Source organism: Cucurbita pepo, chromosome LG10 (genome assembly GCF_002806865.2).
Source record: "Cucurbita pepo subsp. pepo cultivar mu-cu-16 chromosome LG10, ASM280686v2, whole genome shotgun sequence".
Classification (NCBI taxonomy): domain Eukaryota; kingdom Viridiplantae; phylum Streptophyta; class Magnoliopsida; order Cucurbitales; family Cucurbitaceae; genus Cucurbita; species Cucurbita pepo.
Window position 1 is genome coordinate 3204531 of NC_036647.1, and position 22297 is coordinate 3226827.

General features: G+C 38.5%; 6 protein-coding genes across 10 annotated transcripts; 4 read left to right on the forward strand and 2 right to left on the reverse strand.

Annotated features, from left to right (window-relative positions):
- Positions 1-574: 574 nt before the first annotated feature.
- Positions 575-2970, forward strand: LOC111803852 (protein DETOXIFICATION 27-like). Its single transcript, XM_023688440.1, has 8 exons — positions 575-966; positions 1094-1635; positions 1723-1809; positions 1878-1934; positions 2018-2256; positions 2351-2469; positions 2551-2640; positions 2735-2970. The coding sequence occupies exons 1-8, from the start codon at positions 682-684 to the stop codon at positions 2795-2797; spliced, it is 1482 nt and encodes a 493-aa protein (XP_023544208.1). The 5' UTR covers positions 575-681; the 3' UTR covers positions 2798-2970.
- A 1105-nt stretch (positions 2971-4075) lies between these two features.
- LOC111803853 (protein DETOXIFICATION 27-like) lies at positions 4076-7054 on the forward strand. 3 transcript variants are annotated; one of them, XM_023688443.1, is made up of 8 exons: positions 4080-4553; positions 4631-5172; positions 5601-5687; positions 5790-5846; positions 5916-6154; positions 6230-6348; positions 6430-6519; positions 6714-7054. In XM_023688443.1, the coding sequence occupies exons 1-8, from the start codon at positions 4293-4295 to the stop codon at positions 6774-6776; spliced, it is 1458 nt and encodes a 485-aa protein (XP_023544211.1). In that variant the 5' UTR covers positions 4080-4292; the 3' UTR covers positions 6777-7054. The 3 variants fall into 3 exon arrangements, with proteins under 3 accessions (XP_023544210.1, XP_023544209.1, XP_023544211.1); XM_023688442.1 differs by having other exon boundaries at positions 4076-4553; positions 5916-6348; XM_023688441.1 differs by having other exon boundaries at positions 4078-4553; positions 5601-5846.
- Positions 7055-8870: 1816 nt separating this feature from the next.
- On the forward strand, positions 8871-9943 carry LOC111803854 (protein MIZU-KUSSEI 1-like). Its single transcript, XM_023688444.1, has one exon. It carries the CDS (start codon positions 9003-9005, stop codon positions 9693-9695), a length of 693 nt encoding a protein of 230 aa, XP_023544212.1. The 5' UTR covers positions 8871-9002; the 3' UTR covers positions 9696-9943.
- Positions 9944-10680: 737 nt separating this feature from the next.
- LOC111803855 (probable glucan 1,3-beta-glucosidase A) lies at positions 10681-14398 on the reverse strand. 3 transcript variants are annotated; one of them, XM_023688447.1, is made up of 10 exons: positions 13632-14398; positions 13436-13551; positions 13239-13358; positions 12990-13166; positions 12565-12632; positions 12310-12429; positions 12074-12229; positions 11386-11738; positions 11068-11247; positions 10681-10900 (listed from the first exon to the last, which is right to left on the reverse strand). In XM_023688447.1, the coding sequence occupies exons 1-10, from the start codon at positions 13705-13707 to the stop codon at positions 10812-10814; spliced, it is 1455 nt and encodes a 484-aa protein (XP_023544215.1). In that variant the 5' UTR covers positions 13708-14398; the 3' UTR covers positions 10681-10811. The 3 variants fall into 3 exon arrangements, with proteins under 3 accessions (XP_023544215.1, XP_023544213.1, XP_023544214.1); XM_023688445.1 differs by having other exon boundaries at positions 12310-12479; positions 12565-12720; XM_023688446.1 differs by having other exon boundaries at positions 10818-10900; positions 11049-11247; positions 12310-12479; positions 12565-12720.
- A 294-nt stretch (positions 14399-14692) lies between these two features.
- LOC111803857 (E3 ubiquitin-protein ligase RING1-like) lies at positions 14693-17191 on the reverse strand. The gene has a single exon (XM_023688448.1). The coding sequence runs from the start codon at positions 16750-16752 to the stop codon at positions 15598-15600; it is 1155 nt and encodes a 384-aa protein (XP_023544216.1). The 5' UTR covers positions 16753-17191; the 3' UTR covers positions 14693-15597.
- Positions 17192-18666: 1475 nt separating this feature from the next.
- On the forward strand, positions 18667-20720 carry LOC111803858 (homeobox-leucine zipper protein ATHB-6-like). The gene is made up of 3 exons (XM_023688449.1): positions 18667-19291; positions 19469-19842; positions 19928-20720. The coding sequence occupies exons 1-3, from the start codon at positions 19231-19233 to the stop codon at positions 20468-20470; spliced, it is 978 nt and encodes a 325-aa protein (XP_023544217.1). The 5' UTR covers positions 18667-19230; the 3' UTR covers positions 20471-20720.
- Positions 20721-22297: the final 1577 nt, after the last annotated feature.

Genomic DNA, 22297 nt, shown 5'->3' on the forward strand with positions numbered 1-22297 from the left:
TGCAACTTATTTTAGTTTGAATTAGTTATGGAATATATGATATTTGTAATAATCTTGAAGAATATATTAGTTAGGAAATATATATTTTATTTTATTATCAAGATTTAGTTAGTTTATATTTTCTTTATAGATATTATTTAGTATATTGTATCCTATTTAAAGGTTGTGAATATAAGATTGAACATTCAATCCCAATTCTTTTTCTCATTCTTAAATCATAATATTTTTAAAGGTTGTAAATATCAATGAAGATCGAACATTCTATCCCAATTCTTTTTCTCATTCTTAAATCATAATATTTTCATATCTATGCACACTTTTGAGGGGTAGATATTGGGTCAAAATATGCAAAAAGTTTCCCAAATAAATTAAACAAAAATGCTCAAACAATCCAAATCAACTAGGCAACTACTACATAAATAATGCAATAAAAAGCAAAGCAGGGAAAATTTCCGATACCAGCCCAGCCCATTGTAACAATCAAAATGCTGAAAGGTATCCGATACGACCCAAAATTTACCACATTCTTAAACACATCCAATTAGTAGAGTAAAAAACATGTTCTTAATAACCTTAAATACAATGTTGTGTCAGCCAAACAGATGACTATCATCCACAACTCCAACAACCATTTTTTCCTCTCATTCTTCGCCGACAATCGGAGGCATAAATTTTAGTATCATGGGCGATGATCACCAAACAAACGTTCCTTTATTGGAAGATTCAACTGAAATATTACATCCTGGAGACCCAGATAAGGATCAAAATTCTGAAGATATTGTAACACGGGTGTGGATTGAATCCAAGAAGCTATGGCAGATCGTCGGCCCTGCAGTCTTGAGCAGGATAAGTACCTACTCCGTCATAGTAATCTCCCAAGTCTTCGCCGGTCACTTGGGTGACCTTGACCTTGCCGCCGTTTCCATCGCCCTCAACGTCATCATCGGCTTTGACTTCGGACTTATGGTACTAACTGACATTCAAAATTCTTTCCAGTTCAGTTCTTCCTATGTTCAAACTTCACCCAGTTCTTTTTTTNTTTTTTTTTTTTTTTTTTTTTTTTTTTTTTTTTTTTTTGGGGTTAATTGTTGAGATGGGGATGGCAAGCGCATTGGAGACGCTGTGCGGGCAGGCTTACGGGGCGAAGAAGCACTACATGCTGGGAGTGTATTTGCAGCGCTCATGGATGGTTCTGTTCATTTGCTGCGTTTTGTTGTTGCCTGCTCTGGTGTTCGCATCTTCGATTCTTAAGGTGATAGGGGAGCCTGATGACTTGGCCGATCTAGCGGGGGTCTTGGCCAGATGGTTGATTCCGCTACACTTCAGCCTTGCGTTTTACTTCCCTTTGCAGAGGTTCTTACAGAGCCAAGTAAAGGCCAGGGCGATTATGTGGGTTGCGATGGTGGGACTTGCAGTGCACGTGGCCGCCAGCTGGGTATTTGTGGGCTTCTTGAAGATGGGAGTGGTGGGTATTGCGGTGGCATGCAATATTTCTTGGTGGGTTCTGCCGATTGGGCTCATGGCTTACACCATCTGTGGTGGCTGCCCCAACACTTGGACTGGATTCTCCGTCGAAGCCCTCACCGGTCTTTGGGACTTTCTCAAGCTCTCTGCTGCTTCCGGTGTTATGCTATGGTCTCTGCCTCGAATTAATTCAAACATTACAACTTATTTCCTTCCTCTGTTTGTTAATATTAGCATTTGCAATTCATAAACTTTCAGTCTGGAGAATTGGTACTACAAAATATTGATAGTGATGACCGGAAACATGAAGAACGCCAAGATTGAAGTGGATGCTTTATCCATCTGGTCTTTCTATATCCCTTTTCTATCTTCTTACAAAGGAAAAATGAATGATAATCTTGTTCTGATTGCAGCATGAGCATCAACGGACTAGAAATTATGATTCCTCTGGCGTTCTTTGCGGGTACAGGGTAAATGATTAATTACTACTCTTCCAATTACATATATATACAATATTTACATTAGAAGATACCCATTGATTGTAACAAAACAGAGTGAGAGTGGCAAATGAGCTCGGTGCAGGCAATGGAAAAGGAGCCAAGTTTGCAGCCATCGTCTCATCGGCGACATCATTAATAATCGGCCTTGTATTTTGTTGCTTGATTGTGTTACTTCGCGACAAATTTGGTCTTCTTTTCTCGTCCAGCACCATCGTGCTTCAGGAAGTCAACAAGCTCAGCATCCTGTTGGCCTTCACCATCCTCTTCAACAGTGTCCAGCCAGTCCTCTCTGGTAAGCCGCCTATATTTCAAAGGGGAATGTGGCTGCTACATTTAATGCCTTGATTCATTTCCCTTACCAAATCAAATTTGGTCCCAATAAATAGGAGTGGCGGTTGGATCAGGCTGGCAATCGTACGTAGCTTATATAAACTTGGGTTGCTATTATTTCATTGGTTTGCCTGTTGGGATGTCCACACTTAAGTTCACCCACCTTGGTGTGAAGGTATTAACAACAACATTCAACTCCACATTTAGCAGTTAAATTATGAAGTACATGCTTATTTATATATATTGTTCAACAAAGGGAATTTGGATGGGGATGATATTTGGAGGAACAGGAATTCAGACACTCATATTGCTCATCATTACTATTCGATGTGATTGGGAAGGAGAGGTATGCTCTACATATTCATTCATTTATTTGCTTACTTTAAACACTAAATTTGATATAAATCTTATGAAAATGGATGGATGACTGTCTCTCGCAGGCTAAGAAAGCAAGTTTGCGGATGCAGAAATGGTCAGATCAACAGTTCGAACGAAAGGGATGAAAATCTTCGTTTCATTATCCAATATGTGATGCACTAAACATTGAAATTGTTGATATAAGCCATAATTATATCGTTATGTCATCGATGAACATAACTCAAACACAAGGTAGGTAAAGACATTGATATTATGTAATGAAATGGAAGAAAAATATAATAGTATAATTTATCCTAAATTTTGTGAGTAGTTTATACCTTTTGACCTACTTAGTCTTGATTGGGTAAATTTTAATTTCAATTTTAATTTCAATTTCTAAAACACACAATAATACAATTTTCAACTTTTATTTATAGTTAATATGTTCCTAGAGATTTTTATTTTAATTTCTTTTAGAGTTTAATGGGCTGAAATTAGAATTTTAAGGTTAGATGATTTTTTATTTTTATTTTTTTACATTTTTTGAGAGTCTCATAAAAAAAAATTATCTTTTTGTCAGTCTCTTCATATGTTGGACCATACTCATTTATTTTGCATGTCAAATAATTTTGATACATTGATAATTAAACAAATAATTTTGGTACATTTATAATTAAACAATGACATTTAATACAAAAATATATTGAGTATTATTGAAAGAATCAATCCATATTGAGAAGAAATTTATTAAAATTAATTTTCAAATATTTTTTTTTTATTTTATAAAAAAGACCAATTACATTAGTGACATCTTTGAACATTGACCTCTTTTTTTAAATTCAAACTTAACACTTTAATTATTCTAAAATATGATTTATTTGATTTCATAGTCTGTGTTTTCACAGATTTATTTGATTTATAATAATTTTATTCAGCTTTAAAACGTGAATTGTAAAATAATAAATTTGTAAGAAAAAAAATGACGCACGTGCTTACCTCATCAATCGTGTCAATTGTGTTTTGATAAGGTGTAAACGACAACTCAAGAGTGTTTGCGGTTCTGATAAGGTGTAAGCAACATATTTGTCTTTTTTTAAACTAATTTTTACATTTTTACAAATTAAATATTCTGTCATAGCTGTTTTAAAATTGACACATTGTCATGTACTTGGGTTGTCCCATTCTTTTGAACTTGTCAATTTGTAATTGCCCATGGCCTTTATTTTTTTTATTTTTTATTTTTAATATGTTATTCTGGTGATAACACTTAAATGGAATTAACCCATAATAATTTATTTAAGATCAGTGGTTCAAAGATGTCTTTTTTTTTTTTTATTCAATGAAGTGAATAATTATACATTTTATTATGAAGCACGTGAATTGGGATACGATATGATGAAAGAATTCGTATTAGTCTATAAAGATAATTGAAGCAATAAACGTATAATGGGTGCATGAAAATGTGAGTGAATCTGAAACATTTTATTGTTGAAGTTGTTAGGTGAGCAACTTTATGATCCTGGGTTCAATAATTTTGTTGTGGTGTTAGTTTTTAAGAGAGAGAGAGGAGCTCGTGGATCCCTTGAACTGTGGTATCCTCCTCAACCACGCAATACTCTTTCCTCCCACCGTTTCCAGGACATGGACGAACAGCAAGTAAACGTTCCCCTTTTGCAAGATTGTTCAGCAACACTACAACCCCATAATCAAGATATTGTAGCACGCTTTTGGATCGAATCCAAGAAATTATGGCATATCGTCGGCCCTTCAATTTTCAGCAGGATAATCTCCTACTCCATCCTCATAATTGCCCAAGCTTTCGCCGGCCACTTAAATGACCTTGATCTTGCTGCCTTTTCCATCGCTGTCACCGTCGTCATCGGCTTCGACATGGGGCTTCTGGTTGGTACAAAAACCGTAACTCTCTGTGTTAGCACCACCAACTCTGTTTTTCTTTAATTTGGTATGTTTAATTTCAGATGGGAATGGCAAGCGCTTTGGAGACGCTATGCGGGCAGGCGTATGGGGCGAAGAAATACTACATGCTGGGAATCTATATGCAACGCTCATGGATCGTTCTCTTCCTATGCTGCGTTTTGCTGTTGCCTATTTTCTTCTTTGCGTCTCCAATTCTGAAGCTCATAGGGGAGCCTCATGATTTGGCAGACCTCGCTGGAGTTTTATCCATCTGGATGCTTCCTATTCACTTCAGCTTCGCGTTTTACTTCCCATTGCAGAGGTTCTTGCAGAGCCAGGTGAAAGTGTGGGCGATTGTCTGGTCGGCCGTGGCGGCGCTTGTCTCGCATCTGGTGGCCAGTTGGGTGCTTGTGGTTCAGCTCAAAATGGGAGTGGTGGGCATTGCGGTAGCTTGCAACGTTGGTTGGTGCGCTATGCCCATTGTTCAGATTGTTTACACTACCTGCGGCGGCTGTCCCCTCACTTGGACTGGGTTCTCGGTGGAGGCCTTTTCTGGTCTCTGGGAGTTTGTCAAGCTCTCTGCTGCTTCAGGGGTCATGCTATGGTCTCTCCCACTATTAATCAACCCAAATCAAGCTCTGTTCTCTACTTTTACCAGTTTTTTTACAAAATCAATGAAAAATTTTCAAGATCTTTCTTTTTTTAATTTCATTATTGTGAGATGAAACGCAAGCCCACCTTTTTTCCCAATCAAATTCCACTTTTAACTCAGCCTATCAAAGTGTTGGAAGATCAAAAGTTGGCCAACTCGGATTAGATATCGGGTTGGCCTATGAAACAATCTATTTCGGCCATATCTGTATTGGCCTGTCAGGTCAGCCCAATGAAATCATGATTGGGCAAACCCAAATATGTGTGAACATATATAATTTTTTATATTGAAAAAGTAATGTTTTTTATATTAGGGTTTATTGTGTTTGTTTGTGTGTGTGGTTAAGCTGACAATTTTGTTTACAAATGATGAAATTTCAGCCTGGAAAATTGGTATTACAGAATACTGGTAGTAATCACTGGAAACATGAAGAACGCAGAGATTATGGTGGATGCTCTATCGATCTGGTTCTTTCTTTCTACAACTATTTTCATTTTTCTCTTCCAATTTTCTTTATATTCATCGGGAAATGAAAAGAATGAAAAAACTGGTAATTATTGTGATGGCAGCATGAGCATCAATGGATGGGAAATGATGATTCCTTTGGGATTCTTTGTGGGAACAGGGTAATCATCTATTTCAGAGCATCTTATTATTTCGCCGAGTTATGATAATATATATAACGTTGAAAACAGAGTGAGAGTGGCGAACGAGCTCGGGGCAGGCAACGGAGAAGGAGCCAAGTTTGCCACCATTGTCTCCTCGGCCACCTCCTTACTACTTGGCCTCGTCTTTTGTTGCCTAATTGTCATCTTCCACAATAGCTTCGGTCTCATTTTCTCTTCTAGCGCCGTCGTTCTTCAGGAAGTGGATAAGCTCACCATTCTGTTAGCCTTAACCATTCTGTTCAACAGCATTCAGCCTGTCCTTTCTGGTATATCTCACAATATCTTGTCACTCAACGTGGAGTATCATTTAATATTTTATATGTTTAAGTGGATGTATATAGGCGTGGCAGTTGGGTCTGGATGGCAATCTTACGTGGCTTATATAAACTTGGGTTGCTATTATATCATCGGCTTACCTCTGGGAATTTTCATGCAATGGTTCACCGACCTTGGAGTTAAGGTAGCGCTATACATGAAATGTGATATCATAAGATGAGCTTATCCTTTGGTATGGATAATGATGTGTTTGTACATATTGAAGGGAATTTGGATAGGGATGATATTCGGAGGAACAGGAATTCAAACATTGATATTGCTCATCATTACAATTCGATGTGATTGGGAAGGAGAGGTAGCAATTTATTTGATTTAATTTGAAAATGGTCCAACACGACTCTCCACAATGGTTATGATATTATTCACTTTGAGCATAAGCTCTCGTGACTTTGGTCTCAGGTCAATGGAGAGACTATTCTTTGATTATAAATCCATGATCATTCCCTAAATTAGCACCTTCATGATCTAAACGACAAGTTCACCGTGCAGGCTAAGAAAGCCGGGTTGCGTGTGGAGAAATGGAGAGATGAAAAGTTAGAGGCAAAGGAATGAAGAATCTTGAATGGGGAGATGATGGGCTGACGACAAGGATGAAAAGGCCCGTCGCTCCAGCCCCGACCAAACTGCTGCGGGCGGCCCGTTTGTTGCCCTTTTTGCACATTGAGAAGACCCTTCAATCGTTCTCATCTATTTAAAATTTAGCTCCGAAAATAAACAATTATTTAATACCTTTTTAAATTTTTACGAATATTTAAATAAAATTATCCTATATAATTTTCGGAAAAGCCAGTCCTTATCAGTAATTTCATACAATCAAACTTTGTCTGCCATTGGAGTCTAGTCTGATTGTTCAACATTTGTCGTTTTCTCATAATATCGTCCTTTTCTTATTTACAAGATATAATAGATTACAATAATACCAACTTGTATTGGTTTCATTTCAAAAAGCAAAGCATAGTTAACTTTTATTAATGAATTGGCAAGTATCGAAAAATCTAAAAATATCCTCTAACGCTCGTCACTTTTGTCTGTAAATGCGTATTGATTTGAATTTTTTAAGAAATTGTTTTAATAATCAAGTATTTATTTATTTGTTTGGAGTTGATGAAAAATATAAGCAATAATCTTCGACCATACATAATAATCAAAACATTTAAAAAGAGAGAAGAAGAAAATGTAAAATAAAAAAGGAAAACGTTTATTTAAAGATGAAGTTTGTGTAAGGAATAGGGTTGGCAACAAGGATTCGGAGAGTGAGATGGCGCACTGAGTTTTGTCTCTCGGCCACGGCACCCTCTATTTCGTCTCTTTCTTCTTCAATTCAATATATAAATAAATAAATAAATAAATGAATAAAACTCAACCAAAAAGTTCCCCATTTTATATTCCAAAAAGCATCAATGAGTGTATGCCTTTTCCAAAAGAAAAATCTTTCAAAGCAAACACAAAAAGCCAATTCCTGTTTCAAACCACTNAAAAAAAAAAAAAAAAAAACCCCATAAATTTCCAAAACAACCCTACAACACATTTATATACTTAATAACACGACCTTATGTGTGTGTATATATATACACACACATACGTACATGTACACCAAACCCGACATCATACCGACTCGGGTTTTTCTTATCTTTCTCCTACGGTATGGATCCGATAAGAGGACGACGTGGAGAAAAAAATGAATGAAATTATGGTGTATGAGATTGATAGTGATTTAGTGGGGAAAGGGAAAAAGGTGGGGAAAAAGGGGAAAAGGGGAAGGGGAGTTGAATTATGGTGCGCCCTGGCAGCAGGGCTTTGCCTGCAAGTCCCTCCAAAAATACTCTCTGTCTCTCATATTTTATTTCCATAAACAACAAAGCAAGAAAATCTAGTGCTTGCTATGTGGGTGTCTGCGCAGACCCACTTTTTTCTTTATTTTTATTTATTTATTTTTTTTTTAATATATTATATAATTAATCAAAGTGGAAAAGAGTAGTTGAATACTTGTATTTTAATTTGCAATTCTATCAATGTCTTCCCAATTCATAATCATTACATGATAAGGTTCTTGTTGTACGGAATTACATCTTTAATGGACGCATTGTTACAAACTCAGCCTGTATTTTGTATTTTTTTTTTCTCGTATAATATATTATGCATAATTGCTTTTGTTTTCACCTTTATTTTAATAAATATGGTAAGTATACTCTTTTTAATTGGAATCGTTATTGAATCAATAATATTTAATATTAATAAAGAAAAGTAATTATTAGATTTAGAAAGAGTCGAAGCAAATGATTATGTTTCTCTAGGGTTAGCGTCTAAACCAGACATATTTACCTACTTCAAACAAGATATCATATCATATATATTCATTGGATATTACTATGGGATCTTTTGGGACAACCATTTAATAACAATAAAGTAATTTTGAGTAAATTAAATGAAATGTGGCCACCAATTAGGGTTCCGACGTGGACTCATCAAGGCCATTGAAAATGAGTCATCATTCGGAATCAAATTTAAACAAAATAAATAAATAAATAAATAAATAAATAAATAAAGGTTATGGTTTTTGTGAGCCAAAAAATTGAGGCAGAGGCATTAATCCTTGGATTTTGCAAAAAAGGTTCATCATGTGAACGTGGGGGCGTCTTCCGAATTGAGAGATGAGAGATAAAAATGATGAATCAATGAAACGTCCCTTTTCATTTGGCTTCACTATTTAAACCCCACACTCCCTCTACGCTCATCAATCTCTTCCTCTTCTCTTTGATTCCTTACTTTTTCTCCCCTATGGCCACTTACCCCGCCGTCAACGTCGCCGCCGTCGACTGCCAAAAACAAGTCCGTTCATGGCAGCTCTTCCGATCTCTTATTGAATTTCTCATCCCCACTTGCAATTGCGCTTTCTCCGAAGAGGAACCCACGTATTCCTCCAAACCCACCTTTCCCTCCACCTCCTCCTCTGCCACTTCCGTCACCGGCACTATATTCGGTTACCGAAGAGGGAAAGTCAACTTCTGTATTCAAACACACTCCAAGTCAACCAACCCAATTCTCCTCCTCGAATTGGCGGTCCCCACTGCTATTCTCGCCAGGGAAATGAGAGGCGGCGTTCTCAGAATCGCGCTGGAGTCCACTTCCACCGCCGCCGCCGTCAATTCCGGGGGGCGGTCGGTTCTGTCGTCGCCAGCATGGAGTATGTACTTCAATGGGAGGAAAGTGGGGTACGCTTTGCGACGGCGGGCTTCTGCGGCGGACGTGGAGACGCTGCGGCGGTTGGGGACGATGGTGGAAGGCGCGGGAATTATGGGGGGGAAGGAAGTGGAAGGTGAAGGTGAAGGTGAAGATGATTACTTGATGTATTTGAGAGGGAATTTCGATAGAGTTTGTGGGGCGTCAGGGGACTCTGAATCTTTTCATTTGAGAGACCCAAATGGAAGCATCGGTCAAGAGCTCAGTATTTTCTTTTTCCGGTCAACATGATTTCATGGAAACCGACTGCCCCCCCTCCCCTGCTTTCCCTTTTTTATTTTGGAGCTGCGCTTTTTTGGGCAGGGCTTTTTCAGCTGCTCGCTGCTAATCATTCTTGCCTTCTCCCACCACCACCAGCTTCGACTTGTCCTTTTGATATTGAACATTATATATATTATATATATATCTAAATGTGCCTATGCATATGTACTTATGTTTGCGATGTTAATATGAAATCAAAATTTGGGACTTTCTACTCAGCTTGCTCTGTGTCGTCCCTTTCTAAATTGGGTTACTTTATGGTCTTGAATTCTACCTCTAGTACCAGACGATTTGAGCGATACGTCTCAACTTCAATTCATTTGCATTCCACCTCCCCTGCTTTGGTTTTGAGTGGGAGTTCATAAAAACAATGACAGAGGCCTTAGGCTTTTTGAGTATGTAGAGGGAGCTAGGGACAAGTAGGAGGTTGATTCAAATTAGTCACCATCCATATATTATATTATACCTCCTTTTTGTTTTTATCTTACCTCATCGTGATCATGATCAAATGGAGAGTTCAACCTTTCCGATTATAATTATAATCTTTAAGGAGGCGAAGTTAAATATGAAGAGATGCGTGCATGAATTGAGATTGTGATTGATTTGGGGCGTATGCCAACCGGAGACGAGACATGACCAATGAACCCCCAAGGTTGGAATAGTGAAGTTGATAAAACGATTGGCGTTTGGGGCCCGATGAATGAGGGCTTTTTGAAAAGAAGGAAAGGGCAACAAAATGGGGTATGTGGTTGCATGACCTGTTTCTGATTCCTTATGTCTTCACAGACATTAGGCCCTCTGCCTCTCATGTTCCACAATCAAACGTGGAAAGTTTCTCACTTTTTCTTTTTGTTTTTAAATTTTTAAAAAAATCTACTAAAATTTGTCAACTTTTCATGAATTAATATTTAAATATGGTCAAAGTAGTTTGACTTATGATGATGAAAGGCATAAATGCTACAATGATTGCTTTATTAATCTACTGTTTAATCCACAAAAATGAAAACTGGATGGAAAAGGATGAGATTTATAAGAAACGTAAATGTTGGTCCTGAATAGTAATGTGCGATCCTGAAGGGCTGCAACTCAGAGCATGAACAGCAGGTGAGGGAACCAGGCACATGCTAATGCAACCCACAAGCCACAGTTGAAAACAGCCCTGATGGGTGAATCACCTGCACCATTTAGACATATTACATCATTGATGTAACTCAAAAGCACCAAAATCCAGGGCGTCGAATAGTACTCTGCGACCGATATAACACGGGTGTGTTTATTTGTCAATCAAAGTTGAAACACAAAACAAAACAAAACATCCCTTACATTCTTGGTTATCACCTACCAAATTGAAGATAATTGTTCCTGATGTTCCACTCAAAATCCCAGTGCTTCTTGTCATTCTTCAAGGTCCAATAAGTCCATCCAAAAGAAGCTGCATTATAAACCTCTAGCTGGGCCCTCCCAAAGTTTTGATAATCAGCCTGAGACGCATTTGTCACATTCCACTCATTCACCCATTCTCCTGTTAATCACACTCGTCTATTATAAATCGACCAATTTGGATTGACTTTCTAAATGCTTAAAAAAGTGTTTGGCTCTAAGTTTGATAATCTTAGACAACGAAAAAAGAGTAAAGAGACTGAGGTGGTCCGAGGCTTACCAACGAATACTAGGGGACCGTTTGCACTGTTTAAGGCCTGTATTTGAGTTTGCCTGTTCTTGTATATGATTTCTATGTTCTCCGAGGGGCTCAAGTGATCAAAGAAAGGATCAAACAGATTGTAGTAATGCAAATCCACCACTAAATTATGAGATCCTATGTCAGCTTCATAAAGTTCCATAGGATCTGCTTTCCCAATTCTTTGGCAAATTATTACATAAGCTTTTGAAGAGTATTTACGGACTATATTGTATCCTTGTTTGTAATATGATACCAAGGTGTCCAATGGAACTAAATCTGCCGACGGTTCATTTAAAAGTTCAATTCCGAGGAAGGCTGGATGTTTTCCGTACCTGCAAAAAAAGTATGCAGGAGGTAACCATACCAATATCTTTAATAGTGTAACACCCCAAATCCACTATTAGCAAATATTGTCATATTTGGACTTTCCTTTTCAAGTTTCCCCTCAAGGTTTTTAAAACGCGTCTGTTAGGACAGGTTTCCACACCCTTATAAGGAATGTTTCGTTCCCCTCTCCAATCGATGTGGGATCTCACAAATAGTCTTTCAAGAGAAGTTTATTCTCGATAGAGGCATATCGTGAAATTTCTAAGTACGAATGGGTGGTATGGGTAACCATATAGATTGCAACAAGGATAAGAAGAATCAAAATCTGAGAGAAAAATACCTTGAAGCTAAGAAGTCTATAACATCCAATGTTTTAGAAATGTAAGCAGGAGAATTGGGCCATTCTAATGTACCGTCATTACTTGCGCTATGTTCCATCCCATTTTGGGAGCCGGGAGCAGCATGAAGGTCAATTATGCACATTAAGTTATAGGCTCTGCACCACAGGGTTCAGGGTTTCAGCACAATGGAGTAGAGAATGTGAATCTAAAAGAGTAATTAGAAAACAAGACCTACTGTGCCCATGAGAATGCATTGTCTAGAGCTTCCAAGGATCCACCAATAAATGGTGCAGGAGGATCCGGATCGAAAGCAATCCACCAACCAACAGGAATTCTCACTGTGTTTATTCCATGTCTATACAAAAATTTAAAGTCGTCTATAGTCACAAAATTGTTTCTATGTCTCTGCAGTTACATCAACCAGAAGTTAAGATCATGTATACATATTGCGATCAATCTATGGTAAAGCTAGTTGGTATTCAGAATTTACCTGATAAACACGAGTTGCCTCATCCTTTCCATAGCCATTTGCAAGCTGGTAATCTCCAAGCAGGTTGCCTGAAACAATCATTTCAAAAGTGGCAGCATTGTCATCCCATCCTGGCTTCCCTGGATAGTCAGCTGTCAGCTGATTTGTTATCATAGCCTAAAAGTACAGCATATGCAATCCAGTTTAACTATTAGAATGTCTGATTATACTAAAAATATCAAGTAAAATTATTGACAAGAATTGAAGGTGAGGTAGCCATGGCTGTTCATGAGTTGTGAAAGCTGAGCGGCTAGTTATAAGGCCTTGCTAGTTGCTTCACTCATCACTTACTTTTGCAATTCTTTCATTGAGAAAATCATGGCAACCAAAAGGGATATACACAGAAACTACAATAAACAAGTAAATGAAGAGATGAAATGTGATACCTGTAGATAGGCTCCAGTCTTAAGTTTTAGGTGCACTCTGTTGTCTTTTCTTTCAACAAAGAAGGTTTCAGAGTTACTGGGCGATGGAGCTGTTGCAGAGCATCCGAAGGCATCACATGTTAGAAACTGCCCGAGGACAGTACGGAATTGAAATTCTGATGCAGAAACTCTCCATAACTGCAAGAAACAACAGAGGGGTTAAAGCTTGGGAGTCATGAAGGAGAAGAGATTTCTGATTGAGCATCTGACCCTGAAGGTTTCCCATGAAGATGCAACATCTCTATTGACTGCAACACCTGTGCCTCCTCCATTCTCAGCGCTAACGAACTTCTGCAATGTTACGGACCTCAATTGAACCTGATCTCCATCCTGTATAATAGTATCAACTGAGCTATCTTGGAGACTTGGATTACATCCAAAACATGAGCAAAAAGAATGGAACTCACTAGCATGTCCCCATTGGGGATGCCTTCAAAAAGGGAAGGTTTAATCCAACCTTCAATCACCAACCATCCTCCTAAGTTCACTCCTCTCACTTTATCATCCCCAAGAATTCCCTCCACTTGAATCAAGAGAAAATGATGAATAAGTATGTTACGGTACTGAGCAGAAGCTGATGAAATTAAAATCATTGGGGCCTACCTGAAAATGCTTTAGAGGAGATAAGACAACAGCAGAGAAGAAACGCCGATACCCATTTCGTGAAAATAAGTTCCATTAAGCAATGCCAGCAGAGGAAGCATCACAAACCCAAAAATATAGTGAGCATTAGGAAGAAGAGATGAGAAGGGAAGTCGAGTATACGCAGCTAAGAATGAAGGGGTTGCTCCGATCTAAAGCAGCATTTGAGTCGGAGAATCTCAGTTATTCCTTCCGTATCTCTCAGATAATACCAAATTGAGATTGGGCGAACTAGCATAAAGACAGCAAAGGGTTTGTCAATCTCATCGCATTAAACTAATGGTTAGACAAGATCTTGTGAATGATCGAGACAGAAGCAAACCCATTGAAATAAAAGACGAAGAAAAGAACAATTTGGTAGACTATAATAAAGAAATGAAAAAGGGTATCACTAGAAATGTGGTTATGGTCGTGCAGAAAGCGCAAAAGGGAAAGAGGGGAAGATTTCGCCTGAGGAATTGCAAGTTTTTACTGGTGGGGGCTAAGGTTTTCATCCAATTTTTAATCTTCCCGTTTATGGGGTTGAAAGAAAGGCGAGAGTTTTGGGAGACTCGGGAGGTGAACCAACTCCAACCAAGGGAAGATTTTGGGTAAGGGGCGTGAAAGATCTTGGCCCAGATTCCATCTTCTTCTCATCAAATCAGAATAGCTCACACTTTCCTCTCACCTTTCTAATTTTTACAACTTCCTCGCTTTACTTTTTACTGTTAACAATTGATCCCTGTGGCTGTGAGTCTCTGAAATAAANCCAAGGGAAGATTTTGGGTAAGGGGCGTGAAAGATCTTGGCCCAGATTCCATCTTCTTCTCATCAAATCAGAATAGCTCACACTTTCCTCTCACCTTTCTAATTTTTACAACTTCCTCGCTTTACTTTTTACTGTTAACAATTGATCCCTGTGGCTGTGAGTCTCTGAAATAAAGAAGATTTTTTTTTTTTTTTTTTTTTTTTTTTTTTTTTTTTAAATTTTATTAAGAAAAGATAGCCAAATGACGACTTTTCTAGGCAATTGGCAGCAATAGTTCAACTTTAACGAGCCTTCCAAACTGCACTACATGTTCATGAATCCCTTGTGAGAGAATAAGATGTCAGCGCATAAAAGAAGGAACGCCTTCTTTATACATTCATCTTGAAAACAAAATAAGAAACAGAACATGCCCTCCGGTTACTGCCATTTTTGCTGTCTCGTGAGCTAAAAAGATTTGGATGTCACCGACAATGCAGAGCAGCAAAGCCGACGAAGGAAGGTGGGAAGTGAGGTAAAGGATATCGTCCACCACTAATCCAAGATCCGAATCATCAACCCTTCCCCCAAATGATCAAACTCAACTTTAGCAGACAATAATTCAGATTTATCATGTGGGATCGAACATGGTTACTAAATCATGATTCACTAATAAGACGAGACTGGCCACACGGCCTACCAAGGATGAGCGTTCAAGTCACCAAGTGGCATAAAAGCGCCAAACAGGAATGGAATCAGTAAGAAAATCATCTAATACCATATTCATCTTCGAACTAGTTTATTGCATATGAGTTTGTAGAGAATAAAACTCCATACTAGCGTGCAGCTCACGTCAAGTAGAGATCTTCCCCGTACAATAATGTAGTGTAGTGTAGCCAAAAATACATTTTTACTTCTAAAACTAACTTTTATCATCCATAATTCAGATCAGCAGCCCTCGTTTGTGAATGTGCAGATAACTAGGAATGTTACAAAAGCCGAGGCATTGAGATAAATAAATAAGCCCATCTTCTTCTTTATTTATTCTATTCGTATATTACCTTTTAAAAAAAAACCCCAACAGAACAGACCAGAGCTGCAGCAGCTTGAACACCTTATCATACACGTGTAGGAGCAGGGCAGCTTCTTGGAACTGTACAGAAAAGATGATGACTTTCGCAGACATTAAGATTTCTTTATTTCTCACATCGGAAGGACCGAACTCTGGCTTCTGTAATGCCTGGCCCAATGTATCTTCCTTCTACTTGAACTTAACATTTTCATCGAGATCCCCCCCTTTTGCACAGAACGCCCAAATGGAATGCTCTTCACGAGATTATACAAGCTCTGATTTCCGACTCCCCGCTTTGGAAAGGGAACATTCCTCGAAGAGACTGAATTCTTCACTTCCACTAACGCCCCACTTGAAGAAGAACCTTCTTCTGGAATTTGTATTTTGGCCGTCGCCTGATAAATCGCCATTGCAGAAACTGAATCCATAGAAACCGACCTTCTTATCGCCTGTCCTTCGTCTTGCACAGCCTCGCGAATTTGATTCTCAGTCAAATCACTCAAAGTCCGAGACAGCCCTTTGATGGGAATTTCAGAATTCCCTCCACTATTGCTACCCCCTTCTCCACTGTTTTCATTTCCTCTGTTTTCTTCCTCGACGGCCTCTGTTTCCATTTGGGTATCTTCGATCGCCGGCGGCTGGTTTCTGATCGGTTCGATGGGGACTAAATTAGGGGCGGCGGAGTTGGACAGCACTGGAGCACGACAAAGGGGGCAGTTTTTGTGCGATCTCAGCCACGTGTCGATGCAGGGAACATGGAAGGCGTGGCTGCATTTAGGCAACAGTCGAAGGCTCTCGTCGTCTTGAAACTCGCCGAGGCAGATCGAGCAGTCTGATCCTTCGATTAATTTCTCGTCCTTTCTGTACTTGAACATGGTGATTGAATCGATGATCGATTGCTGGAGACCGACGGTGTTGATGTACCATACGTGGTGGTCAAGGACGGGTCCTTCTTCTTCATCGTCATCGTCATCGGGGAGGTTCTCTCTGTGGACATCGAACAGAGGCGGCCCATTCTGTCTGGAGTTACGATACTCCTTCAATTTCTTGACAAGAAGACAAACCATGAAGATGGCGACGACTAAAGTAGCTGTGGAGATCAAACTGAGAAGAAGTAGAGTCTTTCCCGAGGGATGGGGGCGGGGTGGGTTACCGGAAGACGGAAGCAAAGGCAGATGCGGCGGCGGTGGCTTTGGAGAACAGAGAAGGGAACAGTTAGGAGTACAGAGTGTATAACAAAATTTAAAATGGTATCGGGACCCAAGACAAGCCCGGTGGCAGGGCATGGCGTGGATGGGGCAACTGAATCGGCGAGGAAAAGGCGGAAGAGATGGGAGGTTGGGCGGTGGTGGTGACGGGTGATGAAAGAAGAAAAGGCATAAAAAAGTGGGGATGAGGGAAATGCTAAAGAATTTTCAAGGAAGATGAGGGAAGTGGTTTGTGGGTATTGGTTGAAGACAAGGACATGGGCGTTCAACTTGGCCCATGGAAGAGTGGCTGTAAGTCAATGGACTTTAATGTGCCATTCCCGCGTTCCAGACTTTCCAGTCGTCTTTCGTTTTTCCTTTCCCAAAGGACTTCCATGTCAGCCCTACTCTCAAGGAAAATGGAAAACCAGTGAAATTTCCTCAACGCAAACTAATTACAATCGTACACGTAAGCTTAATACGTGGCTCAGAGATTGCCACCTGACAGCTACTTCTAGTTCCATCGTTGTCTAGCTGCTTGTTTGGAGGGTCTTTCAGTCTATTCCTCCCTACAATCGTAATCAAGAAAGTAGGGTTCAATTATTGTAGAATTTTGTTACTAAAAATTGAGTGGATGGGCCCTGTGGCCCATATTCTGAATCTCTTACGTTTGGATACTGTGACACAACCCGGCCCATCTCATTTTTGTCTGCTACCCTGCAATTTCCTAACACTTAATTACCTCATATGATTATAATATTTTAAGAGGCAAAGATAAGTAGTTATTGTAAAGTTGTTGGCGTTTTAAAACAGAAATTGGGAAACAAGAAGAGTTGTTGAAAAGGACAGTATTGGGGTAACACAGATTTTATGTCAAAAACACAATGAAAATGCCTTTTAATAGGTTGTTCCCACAGTGTCCATTTCACCCTTTTTAAAAAATTATTTGCATCCTTTCCTTTATTGGCCTTTTTATTTGTTCACATTCTCAAAGTTGCATAAAATTTGGTATATTTTTCTTTTATTTTTTTTTTTAAATACTATATACACCAATTAACCAGTTAAGTATTAATAATTTTTTTATGGAATAAAATACATTAATGAAAACTAAATTTTTCCAAAAAAAATAATGAAAAAGAAACTAAAAATTGGGAATACATAAAGGTAATGAATAATGAAATGTGGGCATCCATTACTACTACTTATTTGTGGCAATAAATTAGTTTCGATTTTTATGTGATTTGGACATCTCCTCCAATTCTGATTTATAATTCATATTGTCGTTTTCCTATTTCTCTACGCTCCTCGGGGATACAAAATCAGATACCAAAAATTTAAATGCAATATTTCACCCGATTTTTTTTTTTTTTTTTTTTTCTTATTAAAACACATATATTAATTAAATTTTATTTTGAAAAGGGTTACCACTTCAAAAAAAAAAAAATATATATATTTTTTATTAAATACCTCTAAAAATAAGAACATTTGTTTGAGACTCAAATTATTCCATAAATTATAGAACATATTCTAATTTTATTTTAATTGAGTTGAAATGATTCATTGCATATGGTTTTAGAAGAGGATCAGAGGCGGAAAGGTCTCTAACAACTAATCTAATACTTAATAATTAATAAATAGGAGACAACATTTTCATATTTAATAATTATAGAAATTTTGATTATTTAAAATTATAGGCTGCTCCAACTGCACAGACAAAGTATCAAGAACAGATTTTTTTTTTTTTTTTTCTTTTTCATTTTGTTAATTCCAAAATTGTCCTTATAAATCCGTTTCAAAAGTACGGTCAATAAGCGCGGGGGGTGGTTCCACTCGCGATAGACGGTGGCCGTAATTTGCATTTGGCGTGAATTTGAGATGAATTTGGTTCTGGCAAACCGCAGTGAACCCAACCCTAGTTAGATTCCAACCCTACTTTCTGACACGAGTTGGATTATTTAAAGACAGAGAAAGTATTAGACTAATCGTAATTGAGCTGCACACTCCCCCTCTCCTCCTCCTCCTCCTCCTCCTCCTCCTCCTCCTCCTCCTCCTCTTATTCATTCCATTTTCCAGAGCTTCTCCCTCAACCCACGACCTCTAATAATGCAGTAGAGAGAGAAACAAGAGAGAGAACAAGAGAAAAATATCATCTTGGGCAATCGATCAACTCTGTTTTTTCTTCATCATCATCTTCTTCTTCTTCTTCTGTGGGCTGGGTTGGATTTTGATATTTTTTGTTTCCATTTTGAGGATCGCTTTGTATTGGGGTTTCTTATTGTTCTTCCATTTTGAGGATCGATTTGAATTGGGTTTTGTTTTCTGGACTTTTCTTTTGATGGGTTCAGAGAAGGAAGGAGAATCGAAAACCAAGAAAGATCCAGGGGAAACAGGGGAAGTAACTGGGAACTTGTACAGAGTCGGTCTTGTTTCACATCTGGAACGTCCTCTGCTTCTTCCTACAACTCTATACCTTTCTGCTACTTTGAACCACTCTTTCAGTTCCTAACAAATCACGCCTCCAAGCTTTTAGGGTTCACTTGAATACAAGGGGAGCTGTTTTTTTAAATCTCTTCCGTCATGAAGAGACATGGCAGCTCAGATTCGTTGGGCGCTCTGATGTCTGTGTGTCCTACTTCAGGTTTAAATATAAACAACAATTTTGTTTTATATATCTTCATTTCTTTATTCTTCTTCTGCTGCTTAATTTCCATTTTCCCGACACCCCCATGTGAGTTTTTGTTTTCTTTTCTTTCTTGTCTCTTGTTAAAACCCAATAACTCGCAGGAATCTTTACGAAACACGCTCTTGCTTGCAGATGAACAGAGTCCGAGGAACAGCCATGTTTATGGCAGGGAATTTCAGTCGATGTTGGACGGGTTGGACGAAGAAGGCTCCATGGAAGAACAGTGTCATGTGGGAGAGAAGAAAAGGAGACTCAGTGTTGATCAAGTTAAGGCCTTGGAGAAAACATTCGAGATTGAAAACAAGCTAGAACCAGATAGGAAAGTGAAGCTTGCTCTAGAACTTGGCCTGCAGCCAAGGCAAGTTGCTGTTTGGTTCCAAAACCGTAGAGCCCGATGGAAAACTAAGCAACTCGAGAGAGATTATGGTCTTCTGAAAGCCAATTACGAAACTCTCAAGCGTAGTTTCGACACCCTTCAGCAGGACAATGATGCTCTGCTCAAAGAGGTCCATAATTCTAAAATCCCAGATAGTTTTTGTTCTAAATTTGAAGTTTTCTTTTTCCCCCAATTCACCTGTCTCTGTTTTATAGATTAAAGAACTGAAATTGAAGCTCGAGGAAGAGAAGACAGAGAGGCATTTATCAGTGAAGGAAGAGATTTTCGTGCCGGAATCGGACAATTTACTTATTGAGCAGACCAACAATCATCTTCCGGTGGATCATGTTCCTCTTCCTGTTTCTTCGGATCATTCCGACGACTTCAACTACGAGAGCTTCAGAATAGCCAGCGCCGAGGACGGGGACGAACAAAGAGTTGAAGTATCGTTGTTCCCTGATTTCAAAGATGGGTCATCGGACAGCGACTCGAGCGCCATATTAAACGAAGACAACAGCCCAAACGCCGTCGTATCATCCACGGCCGCCGGGATGCTCCAAAGCGAACAGCAAATTCTATCGTCTCCGACGTCGTCTTTGAACTGGTTCCCATATCAAAAGGCAGCAACTTATAATAATGCGCAACAATATGTGAAAATCGAAGAGTACAATTTCTTCAGCGGAGAAGAGAGCTGTGATTTGTTCTCCGATGAACAAGCGCCGTCTATGCATTGGTACTGCCCCGATGAGTGGAACTAATAGCAATTCCAATCATCAGAGTGAAATCTAGCATGGGAATTGGCACGGTGGGATTGGTCGGAGAGGGAACAGGTGGCGGCTCAGAGTGTTGATTGNAAAAAAAAAAAAAAAAAAAAAAAAAGGAAGCTTTAAGAGATTGATTGATGGTGGGATGATTAGAAAGAACAAATGTTGTAATGAACAAATAATGATTCCCTTTTGCTTTTTTTCCCCTTTCATTTCTAAACCATTTTCATTCCCTATTTTCCTATAATATTTTCACTTAACTAAATTAAATCCATCTTTCATTTAATTAATTAATTAATTAATATATGAAAAAGAAAAAGAAAACCAAGAGATTGAAGAGAGTGGCTTAAAAAGAAGAGACCTATGATTGGATGATGAAAAAAAATAGCTTTTTTTTGGTCTAACTTTTCCCATTTCTTTATTTATTTATTTATTTATTTTTCCTCATTATATATTGTTTTTGTTTTAATTTCATGTATTATGAGTGGATTAAAGGTAATGCAGATTCCGACTCCACGTCGACCAGCGTGCGGGGCCCATTTCTAGACACCCTACTCTTTTAAAATTTATTTATCTATTCATATAAGTTCGCATGTGGTTGCTCCAGCCATGTGCTGTGGGACCTACCCGTCAGAGTTACAGGTGCAGCAGACAATAACCCATCCATTTTAAAAGACACGTGTACATCCCCTTCTAGAAGCCCACTTCCTGGTTCTACTGTTACTACTACACCACACCAACTCGCCCCTTCCTTCTCAATTTAACATTTTTTTTTTAAATAAAGTTTTTTCAAATATTCTCTCCCTTTCCATGGCAACCAACCTAGTCCCGTAGAGGTAAAATAAAATTGGAAGAGAGAACAAAAATGATGTATAATAATATTAATACACTCTATCCTATGGTTGCTTCTAATAATTATTTATTGATAATCAATGGGTAAACATTAGGAGCACCCAAATTTTAGATATTAATTTGAACCCACACGTCACACAAAATTAAAATTAATGAACGTGAGACGTCCCTTTCCTAGTAATTAAATAATTGGTTTCTCCCTCCCAAGGGGGAACCAAATTAATGGGCTACTCTATTTATAGTTAATTGTTTATAGCATAGGGCATATCTCCCTCCCGATGCCCTCTAATATTGTTGTTTTCTTTTCCCTATTAACTTATTCATTATTAATTTCATTTACCCTTTTTTATTTTTATTTTAATAATAAATCCACTAGGTTTTGTATTCAGAAATTTATAGGGGCTCGGATCCCGGCATTCCGATTCGAGGTTACAACTTTCATGCAACCAACCAACACTTTCCACGTCATCTCCGAGTTTTTATACCAAAAATAAAATAAATAAATAAAACAAAAACTCCATATTTTATGAAAAACTATATTTTTCGTCCATCAAATTTGACTTTAATTGCATTTAAATTCTAAAACTCCATGTTTTAGTTATTACGAATAATCTATTTTTTGTGTCACTGTCCCGAATATTTTTGATGTTTTTGTAAACTTTCTATTTTTGGCCAACTTTTTTCTCTCTCTCTCTCTCTCTCATCCCTGACCCACGTCGTGGCCGTGCCTCCTTGTTCTCACCGGCGACCAAGCTCCGGCGACCGTCCTCTGGTCTCCCGAATCCCATCTTCGTTCTTGTCCTTCCTTATTCCAATTATATTACTGAAATGCAGGTAGGTAAGCAGAACAGTGCCGGAAAAGCTCACCCAACATTCATCACTTCGCTTTTGACTTTCATTTCATTCAAACCTGACACCTCAACTCACAAATATTTCCACACCTGTCCATCAAAAATAAATAAATAAATA